We start from the raw sequence: 22,500 nt of genomic DNA, 5'->3' as shown, positions 1-22,500 counted from the left end.
ATTATTGCTGCAATGCCTGAGAATTATCACTCAGTGACGTCATGAAATTTAGGCCATTTTAGAACCCCTCCATAAGTTTCAGCTCTCTCGTGTTTTTCTTGATTGCCTTTGCCTTTGATTCAAAGACATCATTTTACATTTATCGCAAGCGGTGCACTACGAGGGTTAAGCGAGCGGACATTCATTTCGTGAAATGATACGGTTTTATTGACCATTTTGGTTTTGGAATGGACAATGCCTCATTTTCTTGTTTATGTGAGACGGAGTGACTAACGGCTTCGAGCAAGCCTGCTTTCCTTCTCATCTGGAGAACTGCGAAGCCAGCCTGTTCTTTCCGTTTTCTCCAGAAGACGTTATATGATAGTCTCCCATTTCTTTGAACACACGGGAGTGAGTACAAGGGCTAAGAAATGCATCAGAAATTATGATTTAGAAATAGCCCGTTTATGCTGTTTTGCTTTGGTTGTAAAGTTTAAGTGCGTCTTAAAAGGTTTTCATGTGTTTAAAGGTAACTCGTCGAGCGTTTAACCAAATGCCAATGTCGATTAGCTTGTTAGCAGGAGAACACCCAACAGATTTCCGCCAATCTTTTTGCAATATGGGGCACGGGCCAAGGAAAACCGAAATCAATTCCTTTTTCCTGCTTTTTCTGACTATTCCCGGAAAAAGGATTTTAACTTGTGTCGTCGTCTCTTGCAGCTCTTCAGTGTGTGGACAACAAAGCACCATGCGTGAACAACGCCACCTGTCAGACCTTTAGCAATGGCACCGGATACTGCAGGTAAGACCGGACTAGCTTGCGACGACCCAGGGTGAACACTCTTGGTGTCGGATGTGAAAGAAAGTCGAGAAACGGGGGGGGGGGCTTTATCTATCAGCGCTCAAGACCATGAGGTTTCGCTCAGACAGAGTGGAGAATAATGGACTGCTCTGTGTGAGAAAGTGCACCGCTGCTGGGAACAATACCAATACACACATTTCCCCCTCCAACATTTTATTTAGTACCTTGAATGTTATTTTAACTTGTCTTTCCCTACAGATGTAATAGATCTTGGCATCGCCGGTATTTTATTTTCCACATTTTGTTTTTTCCACCCCAGGTGGTTTCAAATCTGTGAAAAGGACATACTTAGAACAAATGTAATCCGTCAAGTTTATTTAGAACTTGCATGACGGCCGTCGAACCGCACTCTGGTTTTTTATTTGTCTTTTACTTCCAAAGGTATGAACACATCATTAAGAAGTGGTTTGTTTGTTTGTTTATTGAACATAAAACATACACAGTAATAATTTGACAGAAAATAAGGTAGATAAAAAAGTAAAAAGAAAGAAATCAGTCTTCATTCAACAGTTATTATGTTCAAGGGAGTAGGATGAAGTAAAAAAACTTATCTAGTCCTACCTCGTTATGTGTTTATATCTACTAAATCATTTTTATATCAATCAGAAAAGAACAAGTAAGAAGAAGTCTCCATTAAGGCTCATACTTTACCCTTAACCGTGATATTTTCACAACTTTTGATTTGTATCGGGATTATATACATTCACACCCATGGGCACTCTTGTGTCAATTTTCTCTTGTATTCATAATGGATATTGCAATACCTTTCTCTATTTATCAACTTAGTTCTGATTTATCATTATATTTAATGTTTAGAATTTATCATTTTAACTCTAATTGATGTAGGTTGTTTGTACTATTTTTTTGAATTTGTTTTTGAACTCGGCAAGCCATTTACTAATTTTTAGGTCCGTTTCGAGATTATTCCATAGATTAACACCTTTGCTAGATACACTTCTTTTGCTTGATGTTTGTTCTTGTTTTGAGTTTTTTGAGTAAGTTGGTACCTCTTAATTCATAGTTGCTTACTCGAGTCAAGTTCAGTCTTAGTTCAGAGTCGAGTTACAGTATGAGCCGAATTTGGGATGGATGATTGTGGTTTTTGGAAAATCGGAGATGGCCAATCCACCATATTTGTTTCCGCCATCGACAGTTTGCGATTCGGCCCTTTGACTGATTTGTCCCGTTGAGTGTACACCCTCTGAGCCCTTGCTTTCCGACACCTTTTTCTTCCCTTCTAATTAAAACGCCGCAAATGTAATTACCGCGTTGGCCCGTGAACAAATTTCATCAGGTGTAGTGTGAATCGCGCTGCGTTTTGGTTCCCACACCTTTGGGAATGCTCGTACTTAAAGGGGAAGACGGAGCAGGCCACATATCTTACTCGCTGTTTGACATTCTTTCTGTCTTCTCGAAGGTCAGATAGTGAGTCTCATTCTTCCGTGTGCGTATCCCGGCGGCTCGAGAGATGCGCCACGTGCGGCCCCGGCGACGGGCAAATTTCTTCATCGACTTTATTTCCAATTTCTTGTCTCTCATCTAAAAGACGACACGGGCAGGGGGCCCCAATCTGGGATAGATCACCTTGATTACCGTTTGATTATCAAGCGCCCGCCAATAAATCGAGCAACAAACGGACTGAATGACACATTCCTTGGCCGGTGCTCACGGTGGATATTAAACAACATTGATTTACTCGGGGCCCTCTTCTCACGCTCTTGACTCTCTCTTAGTCCAAAACGGACACAGCACATCATGGATGGCGTAACTAGCGTATCTGTCTCGCGCAGTGAAGCCAAATTAACGGCAAAATATCAGGTGACATGTTTAAGGTCATCCTGACTGTCTTTAGTGGCTAATAGAGGATTAACTAGAATCAGAAGGTTTTCAGCTGATGCCAGTAGAGGAGGTTTGAAAACGGACCGTTTCTAGCGCTTCCACTTGGCTCTTGTGAACATTGACTCCTTGTTTTATTGGGTGATGATCAAAATGATAAAAACGGAGTCCGCACAGAGGGGACTCTTTCAGTTTTAAGAGTCATCTGACAAAAGTGCTCGCCTACTGTAATACCGATTAACTCATCGGTTGCGTTTCGTTTTTGTTTTTTTTCCCCCCTTCTTTCCGCCCACAGACACGGACTCGGTATACACACACTTGCCCGTTTCGATCCCGTCTTCCCTGTGCTGACGCTCAAAGGGCTCATTGTTACCCAAATCACATTTTCTATTTGCTCGTCTGATCAGTGAATTAAGGCAGGCGCTTGTAAGTAAACAGTCTGTCTGGGCTTTTTGGCCCTGGCAAATCGTGGTTATGTCACGTGTAGCGCTTTCGGGAACACACCGGACGATGCGCGTTCGATTAAAGCAGGGGCAACTTTAGGTGTATGGTGGTATTGTTCATCTTTCATACAGATTTTTACGTGAAATTTACGATTATTATTTTTTTTTTCCAAGTGAATACAGGGAAGTCAGAACGTTGCGCCTTCAGTATCCTAAAAGATTGCCCTGCAACATGGCTAGCGGTCTATTGGAAGAAATACAGGGCCAGTGAAACGCAGCATTGCGTTTTGCTCTTTTTATAGTAATTTCCCAGAGAGTAGAGGAAATATGTGTTGGCAAACGGCACATGGATAGATCGTTGAGCGGACTCCACAAATGAGCAAATCGAGGTTTCATTGATTCAAAAGGAAATACCGGAACGAAAAAACAGTGATGACAAAATGTCGAAACAACTGCAGTGGGGAAAAAAAATGGTGCGTCGGATACATTTTTTTTAAAGTCGGATGCATAGTCTACTTAAAAAAGCATCAGATATTTTTTTTTTTCAAGCAACCACGTGACAATGAAAATCAGTCAATTCAACAACTATATTTTTCAGTGTAAGCGGAAGAAGAAAAAAAAAGAGACATCACAAGATGGAAGCGGGAAGAAAATAAAAAGAAAATAACTGAAGCGCTTACACGCAAACCAAATTCACCGTAAGTACCTCTGGCACAAACGAGACAAATACAATACGGTGAAAACCAAAACCGCGAGCGACTTTGGCAAAAGCAAAGTAATACTCTGGCACCTTCCTTCCGCTGAAGCCGCACCTAAAATACGAGTGAGAATGAATTGCCAGCCGCGACGGCAAAGAGGTCCCGCAGCGATCACAAAAGCAACATTGGAGACGAGCAAAGAAATCAATCTCTCCAAGTAGTCCGAAAGACAGGACATGACAATACATGCCAATGTGTGTGTTGCTGCTTCATTTGTTTTGAATGTCTCCATCGGTTAAATGACTTCACGCTTTTAGCCATTCTGTGGTGTTTTGCGTTACATGCTAGCGTTAAGCTAGTTTATTTTTGTACAGCATTTCATAGTTTGCTTGAACATTTTTGTCTGAAGATGAGTGAGTCACACGACGTCCTCTATTGGAAGTCGCCACTATTGTTCTTCTCGATACAACGCTAGTAACAAAATGGCAGCTACGAACAGCCGGTGAGACATTCCACCATTAATCCCTTTGGAATTGACGGCTTGGAAATGAATCTTCGGAAGAATCCATTGCAACCTCGACATGTCTTTGTTTATCCTAGTTGTTTGTTTTACTACCGGAGACAAATTCCTTGCCAATAAAGACATTTCAGATTCTGTTAAAAGAAACAAAAAAAAAAACAGAGCTATGCTACTTCCAATGTATACATCTGCTTTTTATCATGAAAACCCCTGAGCCTGAACCACTTTCCATGATTGGAGAGCCTATAGATGGCATTTTGGACAGCAAGAATGTTAGATTAAGAGCAAAAGTGATGAGGAAAGCTTGCCGGACTGCCTTTTAGGGCACGGTTTAGAAAAGCTGCCCAACCAGTGTCACTGCAAGCCATCAAGTCTGGGTGTGAAGAAAAAGGTATGCGTCACGTATAGGATCCGTGAATTCTCTCGGTATGCCGCTCATGTCTGGTATCATGACTGAAATAACACATGCCGCGCATACATTTTTCACAACGCGCTTCCAAAGGTCGATCTCATTACATTTCCTTAAACATTTCCAGCTTGCTTCCAAGTTGCTGCAGTCACAGTTGAATTGGATCGATTTCAAGTTCTTAGTCACAAAGTGTACCGAGGGGAGCGTGGCGCCATTGTTTGTTTAATTGTTTGCTCAATTCTTGGGCATTAGCATTCAGTCTTCTTCAGCAACCTGACAACCCCGCCGGGGACTGAAGTGGAATAGCAATGACTCAACCATACAATAGGAGCACTCACATCTTTGGCTTTTCGGTTCTCATGCAGGAGATGTAAACAACCTGTCACGTTGTGCCCGATGCGATAGAATAATTGCTTCGTGCACAACAAAATAAGGAAGTGGATCCCCGAAATAGCAGACACAGAAAAAATGGTTGTCAGAAAAAATGAGATTTAATTTAAACACAAAATACCCGTATGGACGAAAAGAACAGAAGACGCTGGTCAAAATAAATAAGGAGGCAACAGAAAACGCTTGCGTAAAAAAATAGCAAGGAGAATAAATTTTGGCAACGATAGAATCTCGAATGAGATGATAGGAAAGTTCGCAGTAACAGTCACTAGACTTTAAGGCAATGATTTGCTAGAGAAAGACTCGGCGAGAGTAATGGCACGGCGTGGAATACTCCGGCAGTGAGTCGACTGCCAGAGCGCCCAAATAAAGCCTGTGTAATTAGTCACCAATGGGTGGCAAGTGTGCAGGCGGCAAGCAGGAAACCTGCCCCCTGCTGGCAAACACGGGACGTGACACAACCCTTCACAAATCAACCACTTTAACAAGTAGAAAACTATACTTTACCAGGCTGGGGTGTAGAGATGGATCAGCTCAGAGAGGTAAAGCAGGGTGAGACCACGAAACGATTGGAAAACAACGAGCAGAGTCTTAAAACAGACTCTAAAGTGCACAGGAAGCTAAATAGGAGTTATCTGCTCCCTCTTCGAGGTTCCAGTTAAGAAGCTTTTTGAACTAACAGATATTTGACGGAGGACCGGCTGACCCCAAAGAACAGCGAAGTTCAGTGATCCGGCCGAGATGTGATGAAGGCGTGCGTTACTGTTTCAAAGTTCTGCTGTGTAAAAAGATTTCATCTTTGCTAGCTGCCTGAGGTGAAAAACCTGGACTTGACTATGGCATAGATTGTGCCACTAACACACCGCCGCCCTTAAATGTGACGTTGAAAGGTGACAGACTGCTACATACCAATCATACTTTGCGCCTTCTCTGCCTATTTGCCATGCTGCGAGGAAGATAAGGGCGCATTTTGGGAGTGCTTTGTGCTCCGGTGGCAATGTTATGTCAAATTCATAACGGAAAATTAGCTGCTGAGTTACCGAACATACCTGAGGGGGCGACGATTGCAACAGATGAAGTTTAACTCCTACACAGTGCATCTTTTTCCACCCCACGCTTGGTCACTGTCACTGTCAGGTTCCAGTTAAAAACGTAAAAAAAAAAGAAAGACAGAGAATATCTGTGCTGTGTCGACATGCTGCCTTTTTGATCTGACAGGCAGAATTTGCCTGTGGGGAAGACAGAGGAAGAGAGGGGGTGAAAAGAAAAGATGTCTCTTTTCAGGTAATCTGAGAAGAACTACCCCCAGAGCACAAATTCTTACTGATGAGAGAGCAACAAGTGAAGGGGGGAAGGGGGGTGGGGGTCAAGGCAAGAACTGTGGGGAGGAACTATAATTTGCCTCTTGCTATGCTGCTTTCATCAGACTGTCACTCATTCATCCATGGCTGAGCCGCTTCATTGGAGGCTGAGATGCCCGAGGACATCACGAAACTAGCCTCATTATCCTTGCGCTTCTTTTTTTTTTTTGTAGCCTTTGGCTTTGTCAACATTTTGAGGGATTTACCCGTTTGGCACTATCATAGCAATTCATGTCGCATTTACTCCTGTGCTATTTTCAGAACTTCCATCCATCCATCCATTTTCTAATCCGCTTATCCTCACAAGGGTCGGGGGGGCTTACTGGAGGCTATCCCCAGCTGTCTTCGGGAACGGGGGAGAGCATGCAAACTCTGCACAGGAAGCCCGGAGACGGAATCGGACCCTGCACCTCTGCACTGTGATGCGGATGTGCTCAACGGTTTGCCACCGTGCTGCCTTTTTCAGAATTTCAAAATTGCTTAATAAATGGTACCATTTACATAGCATGGGGGAATGATCATTAGCATCAATAATGCAAAATATTAAAACAAACGAAGCACTTTGTGTTCATCCGTATTGTAAAATGTAACTTTGTCAAAATCAGCATAACAAATCAATAAAGGGGAAGTCAAACCAAAAACATTCTTTAAAATATGTCAAATGTGAAAACAAGTGAGCCTTGACACCAAGTTGCAAAATGGCCGCCCTCCTTGAGATGCATAAAAAACAAATTGATTTTTCTGCGTAATTCATATTACACAAACGCAACATGAATGGGAATACCGTGTGTAGACTAGTGGGCTGCATAGAACATATTATTCTAAACAAAATATAAAATCACGCACAGCCTTGCGCAGCGTCGCATGAAGCACGGCAGATGGAGTCCGAATTGTCAGATAAACTTCCATAAACCGTCGTGTCTGAGATTGCAAATCTCTGGAAGACCTGTGGCTCTCCCCCGGCTCGCTAGATGTGGTTCAAAGTGGAGCCACGATGATAAGAGCCTCTTTGTGTCGGATGTGGCTCACTGGTGAATCAGGGCTTCCATGGAACGATGGGCCGAGTCACAAACGAGTGAACCCATTTTGGTTAAAAATAACCTCACAGTTATCAGGGCTTGCCTGTTGCGTCTGAAACAAATTAAAAAGACATTTTTTGATGTTCTTTAAAAAAATATATATTTTTACTGGAGCCTGGTGTGTTGGATTTTAAACACTCACACCCATTCGCTAAAGCAAACAAACACGTCGTAAAATGCTAATGAGTCAGTTCATATCAGGCTGCTATAAGACTAGTAAGAAGACAGTGGGGAATGTAGCAACCAGCCCCCAGTGACAGTTTCTTTCCGTCACTCACTGATGATGACAAGGTGGGCCAAAAGTGACTCCACGTGGGGGTTGTAGTTGTGTATTTTTACTTTGAAAGCATAGTAGTCGTCATCCACTCTTCCAAAGCTTTGCAAATAATTTCATTCAAACTGGTATCTGCCGAAGTGGCACGGCAACATAAAATGTTTTCACACTCCGAAACGGTGCCATACACGAAATCAAGAACCACAAAGAACCATGTGCTTTAAAATCGGCACAAAATTTGCTTAGTGTGTTTTTGACAGAAATGTGTAAGGAAGAAAATGACTGTTCATAAGGTTGGAAGGTCTAAAGTTAGGCCTCATTATAACCGCAAGACAAGATAATGACTAAACATCATGCTGAGGTCCTATGTTGTCGACCACAGTTTCTTTGAAGAGTCTTTTTGAAGCATGTCACTAAAAAAAAAGTCTGACATTTTACCACATGAGCCTACTGTGGACTCCACCCTATTTTGACTTCTTATTCTCGCTCCTCTGATGTTTTTTTTTTTTCCAGTCGGACTGCTCAGTTTCCTGCATTCGTCAAGGTTTTTTTTCAGGCTAATTCCATTTAGATTTGATTTTTTTTTCTTTTGACAGCCTTTTTGGGGAGGGCCGTTGTTCCTATATTGTTGGTGTTTATTATGGATTAAGTATTCAGCTTCTTAGTAAGTGAAATTAAATATAATTTGTAAATTTGCTACACCACAGAGAAGAAAGAAATTATCAACTATATAAAATGAGGCAAAAAAAATGTTGAAAAAAATAAAGCCTTTGTCTCTGCTCTCAAATGATGTAGGTGTGTCTGCTAAATGTGACACCACGGCACCGCAGAAAATTTGATGCCCCTTCGTCTGGCATCGTTTTTGCGCATACACATTGTTACATGATTTAGCTGTGAAAATATATCCGTTGAAAGCTTCTGCTGCCTAGATTATATCCCACCAGCTAGCTGGACGGCTAACAGGCTTCTAGAGTTTCTCTTGGCCGGCAAATAGGTGGCAAGCTAGTTGGAATTTAAATAACCAAACCAAGCTGTTTTATGAATTGTGGCATCCAAGCAAGATGCATTTTCCGGGTGTAGCCACTGCTAGCTAGCTAACCTCACTGCGCACAGTGAAGATAGAAATGATCCTACCGTAGTGATAACATCTAAAGTAAGTTACCCGCAATCGTGCCAAGATAACCACTGATGCGAACAAAGGCGCTGATGTTCTTATATCGCAGGGGGCGGGGGAGTTTTGTTCCATTTTACACCCCAGCACCAAAGCAGCCATTTTGTCCATGTGGAGTCATTCGATAAAGCCAGTAATGTATCATCCACTTGACGTTTGACGTCCAAACATGCACACAGAGGGCCACAGTGTGTTGAACAGACTTTAGTCAAGGCAGAGACGCCTTCATGGTTTGAAATGTGATCCGATGTATTCCCGCGCTCGTACTCAGGCACTGCTTTCCTGCGATTGCCGCAGGGGCGAGGCATGATGGAGTTATTAGTCTTCTTTGAGACTAGATTAGGGGTTGGAAGGTCTTCAATTGAAGCTTGAACTCTGGAGAACTGGTGGAGGGGATGGGCGGGGCCAATTGGCACAAATGGAAGTGGATGGGGGACACAAAGGGGAATATGCAGGGAGCCTGCTATATGTATTAGCAAAGAAACGAGTGGGAGAGACGATATTTGTGAGATTCAACCCTTTTGCTCAGTGAAAGCCGCACTCGGCCAGACGCTAAAGTCTTGAGGTCAGCATGAGGTAGAGGAGGGAGAAGGAGTGAGGAGAGAAGGGAGGAGTGTGTATGCGAGTGTGTATGTGTGCGCGCTAGCAAGATGGGGGCGCTAATGTGAACCAGCTGCAGAAACCTGACACCTTGAGTGGGCCATAACTGCGAGGTGGAGGAGTGAGAAAGAGGTAACGAAGGGCTGCAGAAAGCTGGGAGCGAAAGATCAAGAAAAGATGAAGCGTGGAGAAAAAAAAAAGCCGTCACGGAACAGGACAAAGAATCCGCGTCGACAGTCTTGCCTGCGCTGTTGAGTTGTGTATGACAATGCTGAGTAATGCGCCATATGTCGAATCCATTGACAGAATACTTCCTCCCCGCCGAGACACCACTCCCTGACAATAATGCGAATCATGCACAGCCTTGTCTGTTTGCCACAGGCTGGAAGCGAAACTTCCCGAGGCTAAAAAGCAAACTACTCTCTCGGGCTGCGGGACCAGAAGGACACGGGCGTTATTATTTTCGGACACTTTGGATTCTGTCAGCACGGGTCGGACGGCAGCGATTTAATAAAACAGCGGAAGAGAAGCTAACTTCCCGTCTTTCCGTCAGCAACATTTTGACATTTTTACTTTCAAAGTCAGTTTTTGCTGCAGTTAGTGGCCACTGCTGAGTGAAAATTAAAGGGCACTGATCTAGAACGTTCTATTTGATCTGAGTGGTAAGCATACCAGGAAATAAAAAGCTTCTCTGTGTTCATTTTCTTGATTGGCGACTGGCAAAATGGACCAATAATCCATTTTTTATAATGCCTGGAGGAGTTGTGCCGTATTCTAACATCGGTGGCACAAATTAAGCTCAGCTTCCCATCACTGATAATTTTTTGTTGTTGTTATTTACACAGTAAATGAGCAATGACGGAAGCAACGTTCGCTTGCAGCGATTTTGTGCTCGTCATAATGTGTCAGACGCTCCAAGAAACAATTCGTTTCTTGACATTTTAAGACTTTTTTTTTTGTTTGGAACCATCGCTTGATTGATTAAAAATTTTCTTGCTTTGTATTGTGAGCCAACATTTTTTACTGAGGAATTTAGTTGAAGATCCGGCCGGCGCCACTCAAGTGTAGTAAAATAAGTGGAGCAAATAAAGCTGGAGTCCAGTAGTCTTGAAGCTGTTAGCAAGATTTTAATGTAGCCTCATTACCCCCCCGCCGCTCCCCTGCGGCATTCACTCCTCCCTTCTCTACCCAAAGCAACACCCCCACCTTACTGACGTGTGTGCTAGGTGACAACCCATGGCAGCTACATTGTTAGCATGACTCGCTCTCGATAGATTATTGCCAAAAATGAAATGTCACCGGTTTGATGTTGTATTTTTGGGGCGTTTGTACTATCAATTAAAATAAAAAGGCCATCAACTTTGTTTCTTTGTAACCTTTATTACTAATCGCAGTGAAATAACCAACCAAGAAACTACAGTCATCACTAGCTTGCTATAAACATCTCCTTTGCGAGAACCCCTTGTGTCTCAGCATGAGCATCTGTGATTGGCGAAGCGTGTCAGCAAACGACTGACGCATCCCTCGGCCACACAGTGACTACGTCTCATATTTCCCGTAGTTTTAGAAGTGAAAATGTTGGTAACGTAAACCTAGCACCGGTGCGAGCATGGCGACGCGCATGGTTTTGTGTGAGAGTCCACTAATGAGATGTTTGTCACAGGGCAGAGTTCCCTGTCATTACTTTTGCGAGAGAGGGAGGAAAGATTACACTGGCTGAACAAAAATGAGCATTCCTTATTCTTAGAAGGACGGCTTGTTGTGATGTCCTGACCGGGCTTTGTTTGTGTTTAGATTCGGGAGGCCTTGTGTGTGTGTGTGTGTTGATATGGTTGGGTTGCTCTGCTGTAGATATAGAAACAAGAAAGTGCTCAACATGTGAGTTGTATGTGTCTAATGAAAAAGTGGTAGAGGAGAACATGCGTAAAATCTCCCAAGATCCCCAAGTTTGTGATCTTTTCACACTTAAAAAAGTTTAGTTGCGCAACGGCATGTCTACCCATGCCAACATAACGCATTGATGTAAGCTATTTTAACACTTTCTCTCTCTCTCATCGCACAAAAAAAAAAAAGTCCCTTATTCTGTTTTTCGAATGAGCAATAGAAAATGGGTTGGTTTCACCCAAATCAGAAATGCATTAAAAGTGACTTTCATGCAAATAATTTTTTTCTTAAAACAGCCCTTTTCTTCTATAGAATACCAAGAGCAGCAATGAAAATGTGCTTTAAAGCCCTCCTCAAAACTCACTTGTATTCTTTGGCGTTCGACTCAGCATGACTTAAGATTTGTTCTTGATTTTACTGCTTGGTGCTTTCTACCGCCTTGATTACGGATTTGTCTTACTGTTTATTGTGTATGTTAAATCGCTCCATGTACAGCACTTTGTATGCAGCGATGGCTGTTTGAAAGTGCTCTATAAATAATGTTGACTTGACTTGACTTTTTGAACGCAACATTGTTTTTTATAAATATCACCAGTGTAACAATTTTAGATATGACAAAGTTTAGAAATGATTTGCACTCTATTTAGTAGTGTTGTAGTAGTAGTAGTTAGTAGTGTGTGCGTGTGTGCTCATGCATCGTGTCCATGAATTGTGTGCGTGTTTGTACTTAAGTGTTGTTTTGATACATGTGATCGCAACCAAAAGAGACCCAATGCTGGAATCCGTTGGTCATAGCGTTATTGATTTATTTGTTTGTGTCACGTTGTGCCCGAAGCGATGGAAAGATCGCTTCGTGCACAACAAAATAAGGAGGTGGATCCCCGAAAAAGCAGACACGTAAAAGGATTTTGTCAGAGAACAAAGGGAGTCTTTAATAAAGAACACAAAATACCCGACAGGGAAAAATAACAAAAAGCGTTGGTCAAAATAAGGACCAGGGAAGGAATAAAGGGAACAACCGAAAACGCTCGCGTAAAACAAATGGCGAGGAAGGTCTGATTAGACAAGTGTATAAATTTCATACGAGAAGAATAATGACGCGTAGTAACAGCCACAAGGCTAGGAGGCAACGAGTAATCAAGGTAGGAATCTGAGCGAGAGAATAATGGCACGGCGTGGAATTCTCCGGCAGTGAGTCGACTGCCAGAGCGTCCTAATAAAGGCAGAGTAATCACCGACCAATGCGTAACAGGTGTGTGGGCGGCGGAGAGAAAGCCCGCCCCCTGCTGGCAAACACGGGACGTGACAGTTTGTTTATTTTCGCAGTTCAATAATCAAACCAGAGTTGGCCAAGACTTTTCTCTGCTAATTCCCACAAAACAAAAAAAAAGTTAATGACAGTTGCCGTTGATGGCGTTTAAAAAGTTAAAACATATTGTAAAGCCCCCCCCCCCCCCCCCACACGTGGTCAAGGATGAACAAGGCCGCCCATGCGCTTTCAAGGGCTTACCTGAATAAAGGGCAAGAAAACAAAGGCGAAATTAGCACACTCACACACACGAGCTCGTGTCGAGCCGCTCACGCAGCAGACTGGCTAACAAGCTAACCAGGTCAGACCTTTCAAAGCCATACGCACTCAAAATCATAGACGCTACTGTAGAATGGCGATGCAAAGTGTGTAAAAAGTAATACCCCTGCACATCAAATGGACAAGTGAATGTTTTCAATATTATAGACCGGTAGAATACAGGATTCTGAACATTTTCAATAGCAGTAGGCCTCATTGTGCCTCAGTTTTTGCATGCTGCTGGATAGCTTTTGTGAAAGCCAATATGGCATATTTTCTAGACGGGCTCTCCGGTGATGTTACCTGAGCCTATCCTGGGAGGTACGTTTGTAGGGGCCCATTGTAGGAGGCAGCACTTTGCTCAATCGCCCAGAGTCCCAAGACGGTGTGTCGGCGGCGCGCCTGCACACACACGACAACAATGCTGACTCTCTCAGGAAAATGTATGAACTGTTGGAAATTTGCTTGCGACAAAACGAAACAGTTGGCAAGGCCCTGCCTGAAATGCAGAATAGAAAGTTTGACAGAGAACTTTTTCCCAGATCTGATCCTTTGTGGACTTTTTGTGTTGTGTAATATCATTTCCTTCGCCGTCACCAGACCAAAAAAAAAAAAAACTGTCCAATGAAGCAAATGCGGTGACAAAAAATCATACATTGAGCGATGTTATTCTTCCCCCCCCCCCCCCCAGTTATACATTAGGCAAGCTGAACACAGGCTTCTTCGGCTTGAACGGTTTGGATGGCAGAAACAGGAGGGGTGGCCTTTGGGGAGTGGCTTAAGCAGGAGTGGCTGCCTGTGGTTTCATGCAGCTTCGATGCAGATGTGTGACTTGAGAAACATTTGGGTAGATCATGTGCTTAGTTTTCTTATGGCTTCAAATGGCTGAAAAAGAAAGCTTAAAAAAAAATTTTTTTTTACCGGTGATCATTTCTGATCGGCCCTTGTCAACAACTTCCAGCTGACGCTACCTCACATCCTTCTGCTTTTTTGAACTTCTTCTTCACCATGACTGACCTTCGCTTAACCTTGATAGCAAGATCAACTTCCCTCTTTCCCCAGTTCTTCATATCAACATGGGACTTTGTCTTTCAATTCATGAGCAACCTGTCCATTTTGTAACTGGGGGAGGCAATTTTACCCGACTTAAATCCACCCCTTGATACCGTAACCATTACATCACAGTTTCAGAAAGCATTCATGCAATCTAACATTTCATTTATGTCATCTGGAGGTGCGGAGACCATCGACTACTTGGGTAATGCTTGTGTTGTTTGGGAAGCAAATTCATCCATCTTGACAACACACACACAACTTACCACCACAGCTACTCTGTCCTGCCTACTTGGAGTTGTAGATGTTAACATTGTTGTTGGAATTCCTGTGTAGATGCACGCCAGGCTTCCTGGGTGAATACTGCCACCATAAAGACCCCTGTCATCCCGGCTTCTGCTCGAATGGCGGGAACTGCTCCGTGGGCATGCTGGCCGGCGTACCTGTACCGGGCAGCGCCACCTGCGTCTGCCCTCTCGGCTTTATTGGAGAGCACTGCCAAATTCCGCAGAACTCCACGTGCTATCCCAACAACCCGTGCGCCAACAAAGGCACATGTTCCTTGCTGTCCCTCGACAAATACACTTGCAAGTGCGCCCGAGGATGGTCAGGTAAGAGAAAAAGCCTTCTTGGTTTCAGGTCTAACGTTTCTGCAGGGTAGACTCGTTTGCTTGTTAGTCGTCATGGGAAAAAAAAAGTTTGTTGTAAGAAGAAAAAAAATGTACTTTAATGTAGATTTAATGTGACTGTTGCTAAAAAGCGAAGCGCATGGAGTCTCTGTTGCTGAAATGTGTTCATGACGTCAGTGATTTTTTTGTTTTGTTTTGTATGCGGATTAATGATGTCAATTAATTTCAATGAGAAAATTTGATTTGCTGAATGAGGAAATGATGGGAGGCAAAAAAGGATCAATACGTGACTTCTCCTTCCCTTCCCATTCTTAGGACCACGATGCGAGTATGAGGACAGCTGCCTGTCAAGTCCCTGTGCCAACGGCGGGTCATGCCGCGCTCTTCCAGGTGGTCATTACATCTGCTCCTGCCCACCCGGCTACACGGGTCTCCGCTGCCTCAATGACACCAACGAATGCGTCGCCTCCCCCTCAAGATGTCAGAATGAAGGAATGTGTGTCAACACCCCTGGCTCCTACAAGTGAGAATCGACTTCACTGTTTACAGTTTGAACCAACACAATATCGAGTGAAGCCACGTTTATCACTACAATGGGTGAAAATCTGCAGTGTAGAAAGAACATATTTTTCATAGTTTCACGGCTCTCACGTGCTTGAAACACATTTTGATTTGATTTCAATTTGATTTTTATTGTCAAATTGACACACTATATTTAAATGGTAAAATATTCACCCAAACCATAATATTTTATCCAACCAATGTATATTAGCCTAATGCTAACATAAAAAAACCCCATAGGGTTAACAGAAATTAGCATGAATTTTACAGTACATCAACACCTTCAAACGAGTTTTTTAATACAGACTGACATGGTGCGAACTCTAAATTTGGACTTGTCTAAACACTGGAAAAAAATGATTGAAAACACTTTATATGAAGGGGGAAAAAAAAAACCCAAAACGACTGCTTAAAAAGCCGTGCCTTGCCATGGGAGCGAATTGATGAAGAAAAATATAGGCGTGAGAACTCTTACTTCAAAGAAGTGCCTAAAGTGTTTCTTGCCAACTGAGCAAGTTTTACTTCCACAGATGTATTTGCGGCGCCGGGTTCACGGGTCGACACTGCGAGAGCTCGTACGTCCCTTGCTCTCCGTCGCCGTGTATGAACGGAGGCACTTGTCATCAGAGTTCGGAAACCAGCTATTCATGTCACTGTCTTCCAGGTAAGGCAGGAAATGCACTGGAACTCATTTTAGTTTCTAAAGTTCAGGGTCAGCGTTTTTTTTTTTTGGTTGACAGTAGGGGAACGAGATATAGGATGTTTCATTGCATTGTTTGAGATACAAACAGTCAGCTCCTCCTGGCTGTTTTGTATGAAACACACTGTCCTGTCACTCTGCTACAGTCAGCGAGTGGAGGCCACAAACACGCAACTGCTATTTCCACACTATCGGGGCATGTCATAATTCTTATGTACACGAGACGTTTGTCTACATAAGCGCCATCTCGGCCTCCATTCAACCCCCTCTCTGTCAACCTGAACACACCGCGGGGTGGGGACGGGGCAGGGGGACGCCCCTCCTGTAGTTATTGCACATAATAGAGCTCAGTGTTCTACTGTTGTTGGGTTTCTGTCAAAGGTATTGTGCGGCCTTTTGTCTCTGTGTTTGAAATGTGTGAAATACCGAATCAACATAAAGCAGATGACTGTGTCCCTCGAATTTTCCAGCAGTCAAGTTCCTGTTTATCTGATTCATTTCGATTCGTGACTCGGGTCTGACGCATATTGATTTTTATTTTTTTTTTGGCTGATGCTAATTTTGATATTTGGCAGTATAAAATCACAAAAACTGATTAAACGTCCCATTAATTAAGAAAAAAATATATGTAAACCATGAACACAACAATAGAGATGAATTATTGGCAGAATGTTTGCCTATTTTAAGATATTTTGTCCTTATCAGAGAAAGCCTTTTTTAAAATTTGATTTAATTGTATTTTTTTTATGGGGGGGATGTTGAATGTAATTATTATTTATGTTATAATGTGTAAATTAAAAAAAAAATCCTAACCTTGCAAACCAAAAATTGCTCAGTCAAAAAAAAGTTTTTAAATCACACAGACAAGTGTCATTCTTGCGGATCATAGACGAGTCAATCATCCACAATATGTATTTACATTATCACGAAACTCCTCACCAATCACGTATGTCCCAAAATGTGTCTGCACCCATGATTTCTCTTTAACTTGCTGCGAACATAGATTGGATTCTGATTATTTTTTAATCTATACAATGGAATTTTCCTTTCTTTATGTGATAAGATAAAATAAGAAAACTTTTATTTGTCTCATAATGGAGAAAATCCCAAATTACAGCATCAAAATGATGAAAGGGAGAAAGTAAAAGAACAAAAAGGATATCAATAAATATAAATATAAACATATTAAAAAATGGGTGAGTGGGTGTTTTATGTCACGGTTCCTTTGATTGCGCATACACTAAAGTTTGTTCACAAATATTCCTTGTGCTCTACGTTGTGCCAGGATTCAATGGCACCAACTGCGAGAACAACATTGACGACTGCCCAGGTCATCAGTGCGAAAACGGTGGCACGTGTATGGACGGAGTCAACACCTACAACTGTCAGTGCCCTCCAGAGTGGACGGGTAAGACTGAATTGATGTTGCCCCCATGTGCGGCTCGCTGTGTTTGTACACTGCTGTGATATTTTGGGCATGAGTGAGAATGACAGCCGTTAGCGGGATCTTCATTCATCTCTCTCAATCCGTTGCTTCTTCTGAAATGGACTGGACTGGGTGGCCATATGCAGGACACAAGCGACCTATTCTTTGAAATTTTTATTGCACCTTTTCCCGAGTTGCCCGATCTGATGCGATGCCGGCGTTTGCGTGAGCTCAAACAACAGCGCAAGCAGACATGTAAGCGCATATGTAGGAATGGGGAAATTGGTTGCGAGTCGGTAATGGAAGCCAAGTGAGGCTTAAAGGATTACAATCTCCAGGTAGGGGCCTTTATTTAATGTAAAGTAGAATATTCGGTGAATGTGATGAAATGTTAGGCCAGATCAGAACAGATGCCTTGAATCAATGCTGTTCATGACTCACTGCATGAAGGGCTGATTGGTGAAAGAACAAGTCCCATTGCTAATATGGCTGAAGTTATCTGGGCTAGCACAACCGCTTGTGAAGGCCCTGGGCAGATGAGATTGACATGGCAACACCGAACAAATACAGTATTTGAATTCTGATTGGTGAAAGAACAAGTCCCATTGCTAATATGGCTGAAGTTACCTGGGCTAGCACAACCGATTGTGAAGGCCCTGGACAGATAAGATTGACATGGCAACACCGAACAAATACAGTATTTGAATTCAGCTTGTTAAATTAAGAAAAGACCAACCACTGTACCTATTATGAACAGATTCTTCCACCCTCCTGCGCCCTTCACAGGTCAGCACTGCACAGAGGACGTGGATGAGTGTCGTCTACAGCCCAACACTTGCCAGAACGGCGGTACCTGCAACAACCTGGCCGGTGGCTACGTATGCGTGTGCGTCAACGGCTGGAGCGGGCCCGACTGTTCGGAAAACATCGACGACTGCGCGACTGCCGCCTGCACGCAAGGCTCCACGTGCATCGATCGCGTCGCCTCTTTCATCTGCCTCTGCCCCCATGGGAAGACGGGTGAGTCTGACACAAAAGCCCGCTTAAAATTGCCGTGCGCGTCTCTCATTTGAATAAATAAACACCACACTTCAAATAGTTGTCTCTCTTTTCCGTCTCGGGACTAAAATTAACAGTTGGTGAAAGTAGGTGGATTTCATTTCCGGGATGTCGTTAAGTTTACTGCAGATTTAAAAAGGAAAGCGCTACTGTATTAGAGTCGGAGGTGGGGTTTAAAAAAAAAAAAGATAGGAGTAGTGAGTTGCAGTTTCTAGTCCGAAAAAAAAAATCCATCACATATTTCGAAGAAAGAATGACATCATGGTTTTGCCTGTGAACATTTATTAGACTTTGACGACTGCAATCTGTAGAACAGGTCAAACCAGAAATGTTATTTTTCAAACAGAGCCGATTTTATTTTTCGACTGCCGCCTCGCCGTCTGCCCTAAAGCAGAGGAAGCAGCCATTCCACGTGGGAATCGGGCTCATATGATCACAACACAGCTGACAAGCTTGCCGCGTCCCATCTGTAGATAGATAATGACGACAATGTGAACGTGACATCGATGTTGTTTTGATATTTTGGGGACTTTGGTGTGTGAATTTTACTCAGGCCTCATATCATCCCTTTGCTTTGCCTTTTTTTTCCCCTCTTTAGGTTTACTTTGCCACATAGACGACGCCTGCATCAGCAACCCTTGCAGGGAAGGCTCCCAGTGTGACACCAACCCCATTACCGGCATGTTCAACTGCAACTGTCCGCCGGGTTACGTGGGCAGCACCTGCAACGTCGATAGAGACGAGTGCAGCATCGGTGAGAAAGATGCTCTGTACAACAGCGGCTTTCGGTACCTCATGGGGAAACTCTGCAACCAAACATACTTTACCTCTTAAGTTATCAAGTTGCCGAAGCCATATTTTTTACGTTAGACATGGCTTTGGCTTGAGTGCAAAAACAGCAAATAGGTAAGCGTCTTACAAGATCAGTTCTCCACCCAAAATATGCTAATTGATGAATTCACAAGTAGCAAATGGCAAATCTGCAAAGAAATACTATTTAGTTTAAGATACACTGGCCAATACTACTGATTCTTGAAGGCGCATGGGCAGATTTGATTGACATGGCAACACATCTTAGCTGCAATCTGATTGGACAAAAAAAAAATAATAATCCAACATCCTCTAACACATACTGGAAGCAATGCAGTGAAGGCAAATGCTATAAAACGAAAGAAAGTTGGGAATGAATAGCGTTAGAATAGTCAAATTGAGTGTAGGTTGTCAATCTTGCGCTGGCCATTTCCTGTTGTCCGACAATAACCTCCTCCGTCCTCTTCATCTTCAGGAAGCAACCCTTGCGAGCACGGCGGCCAGTGCGTGAACACAGATGGCTCCTTCACGTGCAACTGTGTGAGGGGTTACGCCGGGCCACGCTGCGAACAGGATGTCAACGAGTGCGCTTCGAGCCCCTGTCAGAATGACGGCACTTGCTTGGATCGCATCGGCGACTACACTTGCATCTGCATGCCCGGTGCGCTTCACGAGATCTTAGACATGTATTCATAAAGTTATCATTTCACCTTGAGGCATCATCTTTTATCGTCACTGTGGGGAAACTGTTGTATTTAATGTTTTACACCAAGTACCAGCGAGTAAAAATAGCTCTCCTACTAACCCCATCATGGCCAACATGAACTTTTAGTAGAATGGCGGGTTTATGCGTTCAACAAACACAGGGCGGAGTTGTTGTTTTTTTAAAAAATTAGAGTTATTTAATTATTGTAAGCCACTTGAACATGATGTCCAGTTTAAACACAGGTCAGTCGTAGAAATAAAAGTAGAGTTCAGATGTGTATGTAAAATAGTTTAACATTGAAATAATCTGTTTTAATGAAATGTTTAATTTGTATTTGTTCATATAACTGTTGACAATGAATCACCTACCCAACGATTAGAAAATAAACGATTAAATAAATCCATGTAAACAGTTTAAACGGCAACAGCAAAAAATAATTATGTGAATTTGTCATGTACTTAATTATAAGTAATTAACCAACTGTTTTAGAAACGAAATAAAACATTGTTAAATGTAAAGTCAGGTGTAATTGTACCATTGTATCATTTACAATACACAAATCCACCAATTATTTAATGAGGTAGAGGAATAAAAATTATTACAACAATTTTACACCCAAAAAAAAATTTACAAATGCAACGTCAATGCAACAATTATGACTGAACCTTTGAGTGCCGGATTAAAGAATGGAGCTCTTCGCCACCTCTGATGTTGAAAGTGAAGCCGTCCTTTTTTGTGACTCACTGCAGGATTTGGGGGCACCCACTGTGAAATCGAGGTGAACGAGTGTCTCAGCTCCCCCTGTCTGAACCAGGGAAAATGTCTGGACCAGGTCAGCCGCTTTGTCTGCGAGTGCCCGGCAGGTTGGTACACACCAAATGTAAAAAAAATATATTTTTAACCCTCGTAGTGCACCGCTTGCGATAAATGTAAAATGATGTCTTTGAATCAAAGGCAAAGGCATTCAGAAAAACACAAGAGAGCTGAAATTTATGGAGGGGTTCTAAAATGGCCTAAATTTCATGACGTCACCGGCTGATAATTCTCAGGCATTGCAGCAATAATAAAAACACGTTTTGATACCTTAATCTTCACAATTTACATATTTTGCACCATAGAGACCCATTATAATTCATATATTTGAATGCATCGTAAACCTAATGTGTAAACATGCATTTCATGCGATTTTTACGTCAATCGCTTTGTTTTCGCTTGGACAGACGTATGCATGCCACATAGTTGGGTTGAGGTCATTCCAATTGTGCAACTTTTAGGTGGCGCCAGTGGATCGCAAATGAGTTTGCCTTTTTGCAGGAGGCTTCAAACCGATGCATTTTACATGAACACGTCCGGTCGGGATTGTTAGTAGGGCTTGGTTGGGACCTCCAGACATAATTTTTTTTTCCTTTTGCAAAAAATAAAGAATAAAAAATCCCAAAGAACTAATAAAAACTATATATGTATGGATAGCACAGATGCCTCTGAACATTTTGAGTGTTTGGAAAAAAAAAAAAAAGAATGTTTGTATAACACAAAATACATCATTACAAAAATTGTAAAATGCGTAACTTAATGCCTTTTTAATTTGGAGCACACAAGGGTTAAACTGTGGACTCGTGCTCATCTATTGTTTTGTTGTGATGTCAGGCTTCAGTGGTGAAACGTGCCAGATAGACATCGACGAATGTTCAAGTACGCCCTGTTTAAATGGAGCCAAATGTATCGACCGACCTAACAGCTACGACTGTGAATGTGCCGAAGGTATTGAGTTCACGACCGACTTTCGTACTGACTCATCTAAAAGCAGGCAAAATGGAGTCCGCTATCGACACCCCCTTTGCCCTCTTAGGCTTCACGGGTCTCCTTTGTGAGGAGAACATCAACGACTGCCAGCCCGAGCCGTGCCACCACGGCGTGTGCAAGGATGGCATCGCCACCTTCTCCTGCGAATGCGACCCGGGATACGTCGGCTCCATCTGCAACATCCAAGTGCAGGAGTGCCACAGTAACCCTTGTCAGAATCGAGGACGCTGCATTGACCTGGTCAACGCCTATCAGTGTAACTGTCCACTTGGGACTGCAGGTAAATCTATTTCAAACCCGTTTAGCCGAATAGGCCGAATTGTTCACTTGGGGGGCCACAGGGGTTGAATATATCAGATTATATAAGTCTGAGAAATGGCAGCCCACATCTTGCAATGCAACACTGCACGAGTGAAGTCTGCTTTAAATGTCACTTCACCACGTTTCCCTCCCAGACCAGAACATTGAAACCCGTACATTGTTGCAACCATTTCACGTGCTACCGTGTGCCCATGATGTTCCGAATTGACCAGAAGTGGAGTACTCTATTTCATTTTCACTTTCCAAGTGACAGACTCACACTTCCTCTCCTGTGAAGTTCCTCTTCGAAAAGTTTGCTTTGTATCGCACTCATCTTCGTCATGCTGTGACACACACACACACAGTATGTATTTGACTTT

At 42.9% G+C, this 22,500-nt stretch overlaps 1 protein-coding gene across 1 annotated transcript in view; it reads left to right on the top strand.

Moving 5' to 3' along the window:
* Positions 1 to 22,500, top strand: part of notch2 (notch receptor 2) — a 55,547-nt gene that overhangs the window by 14,988 nt on the left and 18,059 nt on the right. The window contains exons 2-12 of the mRNA XM_052073125.1: positions 700 to 781; positions 14,463 to 14,737; positions 15,071 to 15,278; positions 15,847 to 15,980; positions 17,302 to 17,424; positions 18,229 to 18,462; positions 19,100 to 19,255; positions 19,787 to 19,972; positions 20,767 to 20,880; positions 21,665 to 21,778; positions 21,867 to 22,100. Coding sequence (XP_051929085.1) covers positions 700 to 781; positions 14,463 to 14,737; positions 15,071 to 15,278; positions 15,847 to 15,980; positions 17,302 to 17,424; positions 18,229 to 18,462; positions 19,100 to 19,255; positions 19,787 to 19,972; positions 20,767 to 20,880; positions 21,665 to 21,778; positions 21,867 to 22,100 — 1,860 coding nt within the window. The remainder of the gene's footprint in view (positions 1 to 699; positions 782 to 14,462; positions 14,738 to 15,070; positions 15,279 to 15,846; positions 15,981 to 17,301; positions 17,425 to 18,228; positions 18,463 to 19,099; positions 19,256 to 19,786; positions 19,973 to 20,766; positions 20,881 to 21,664; positions 21,779 to 21,866; positions 22,101 to 22,500) is intronic.

Source organism: Hippocampus zosterae, chromosome 8, assembly GCF_025434085.1.
Source record: "Hippocampus zosterae strain Florida chromosome 8, ASM2543408v3, whole genome shotgun sequence".
Taxonomy (NCBI): domain Eukaryota; kingdom Metazoa; phylum Chordata; class Actinopteri; order Syngnathiformes; family Syngnathidae; genus Hippocampus; species Hippocampus zosterae.
This window is presented reverse-complemented; position numbering and strand designations above follow the sequence as displayed.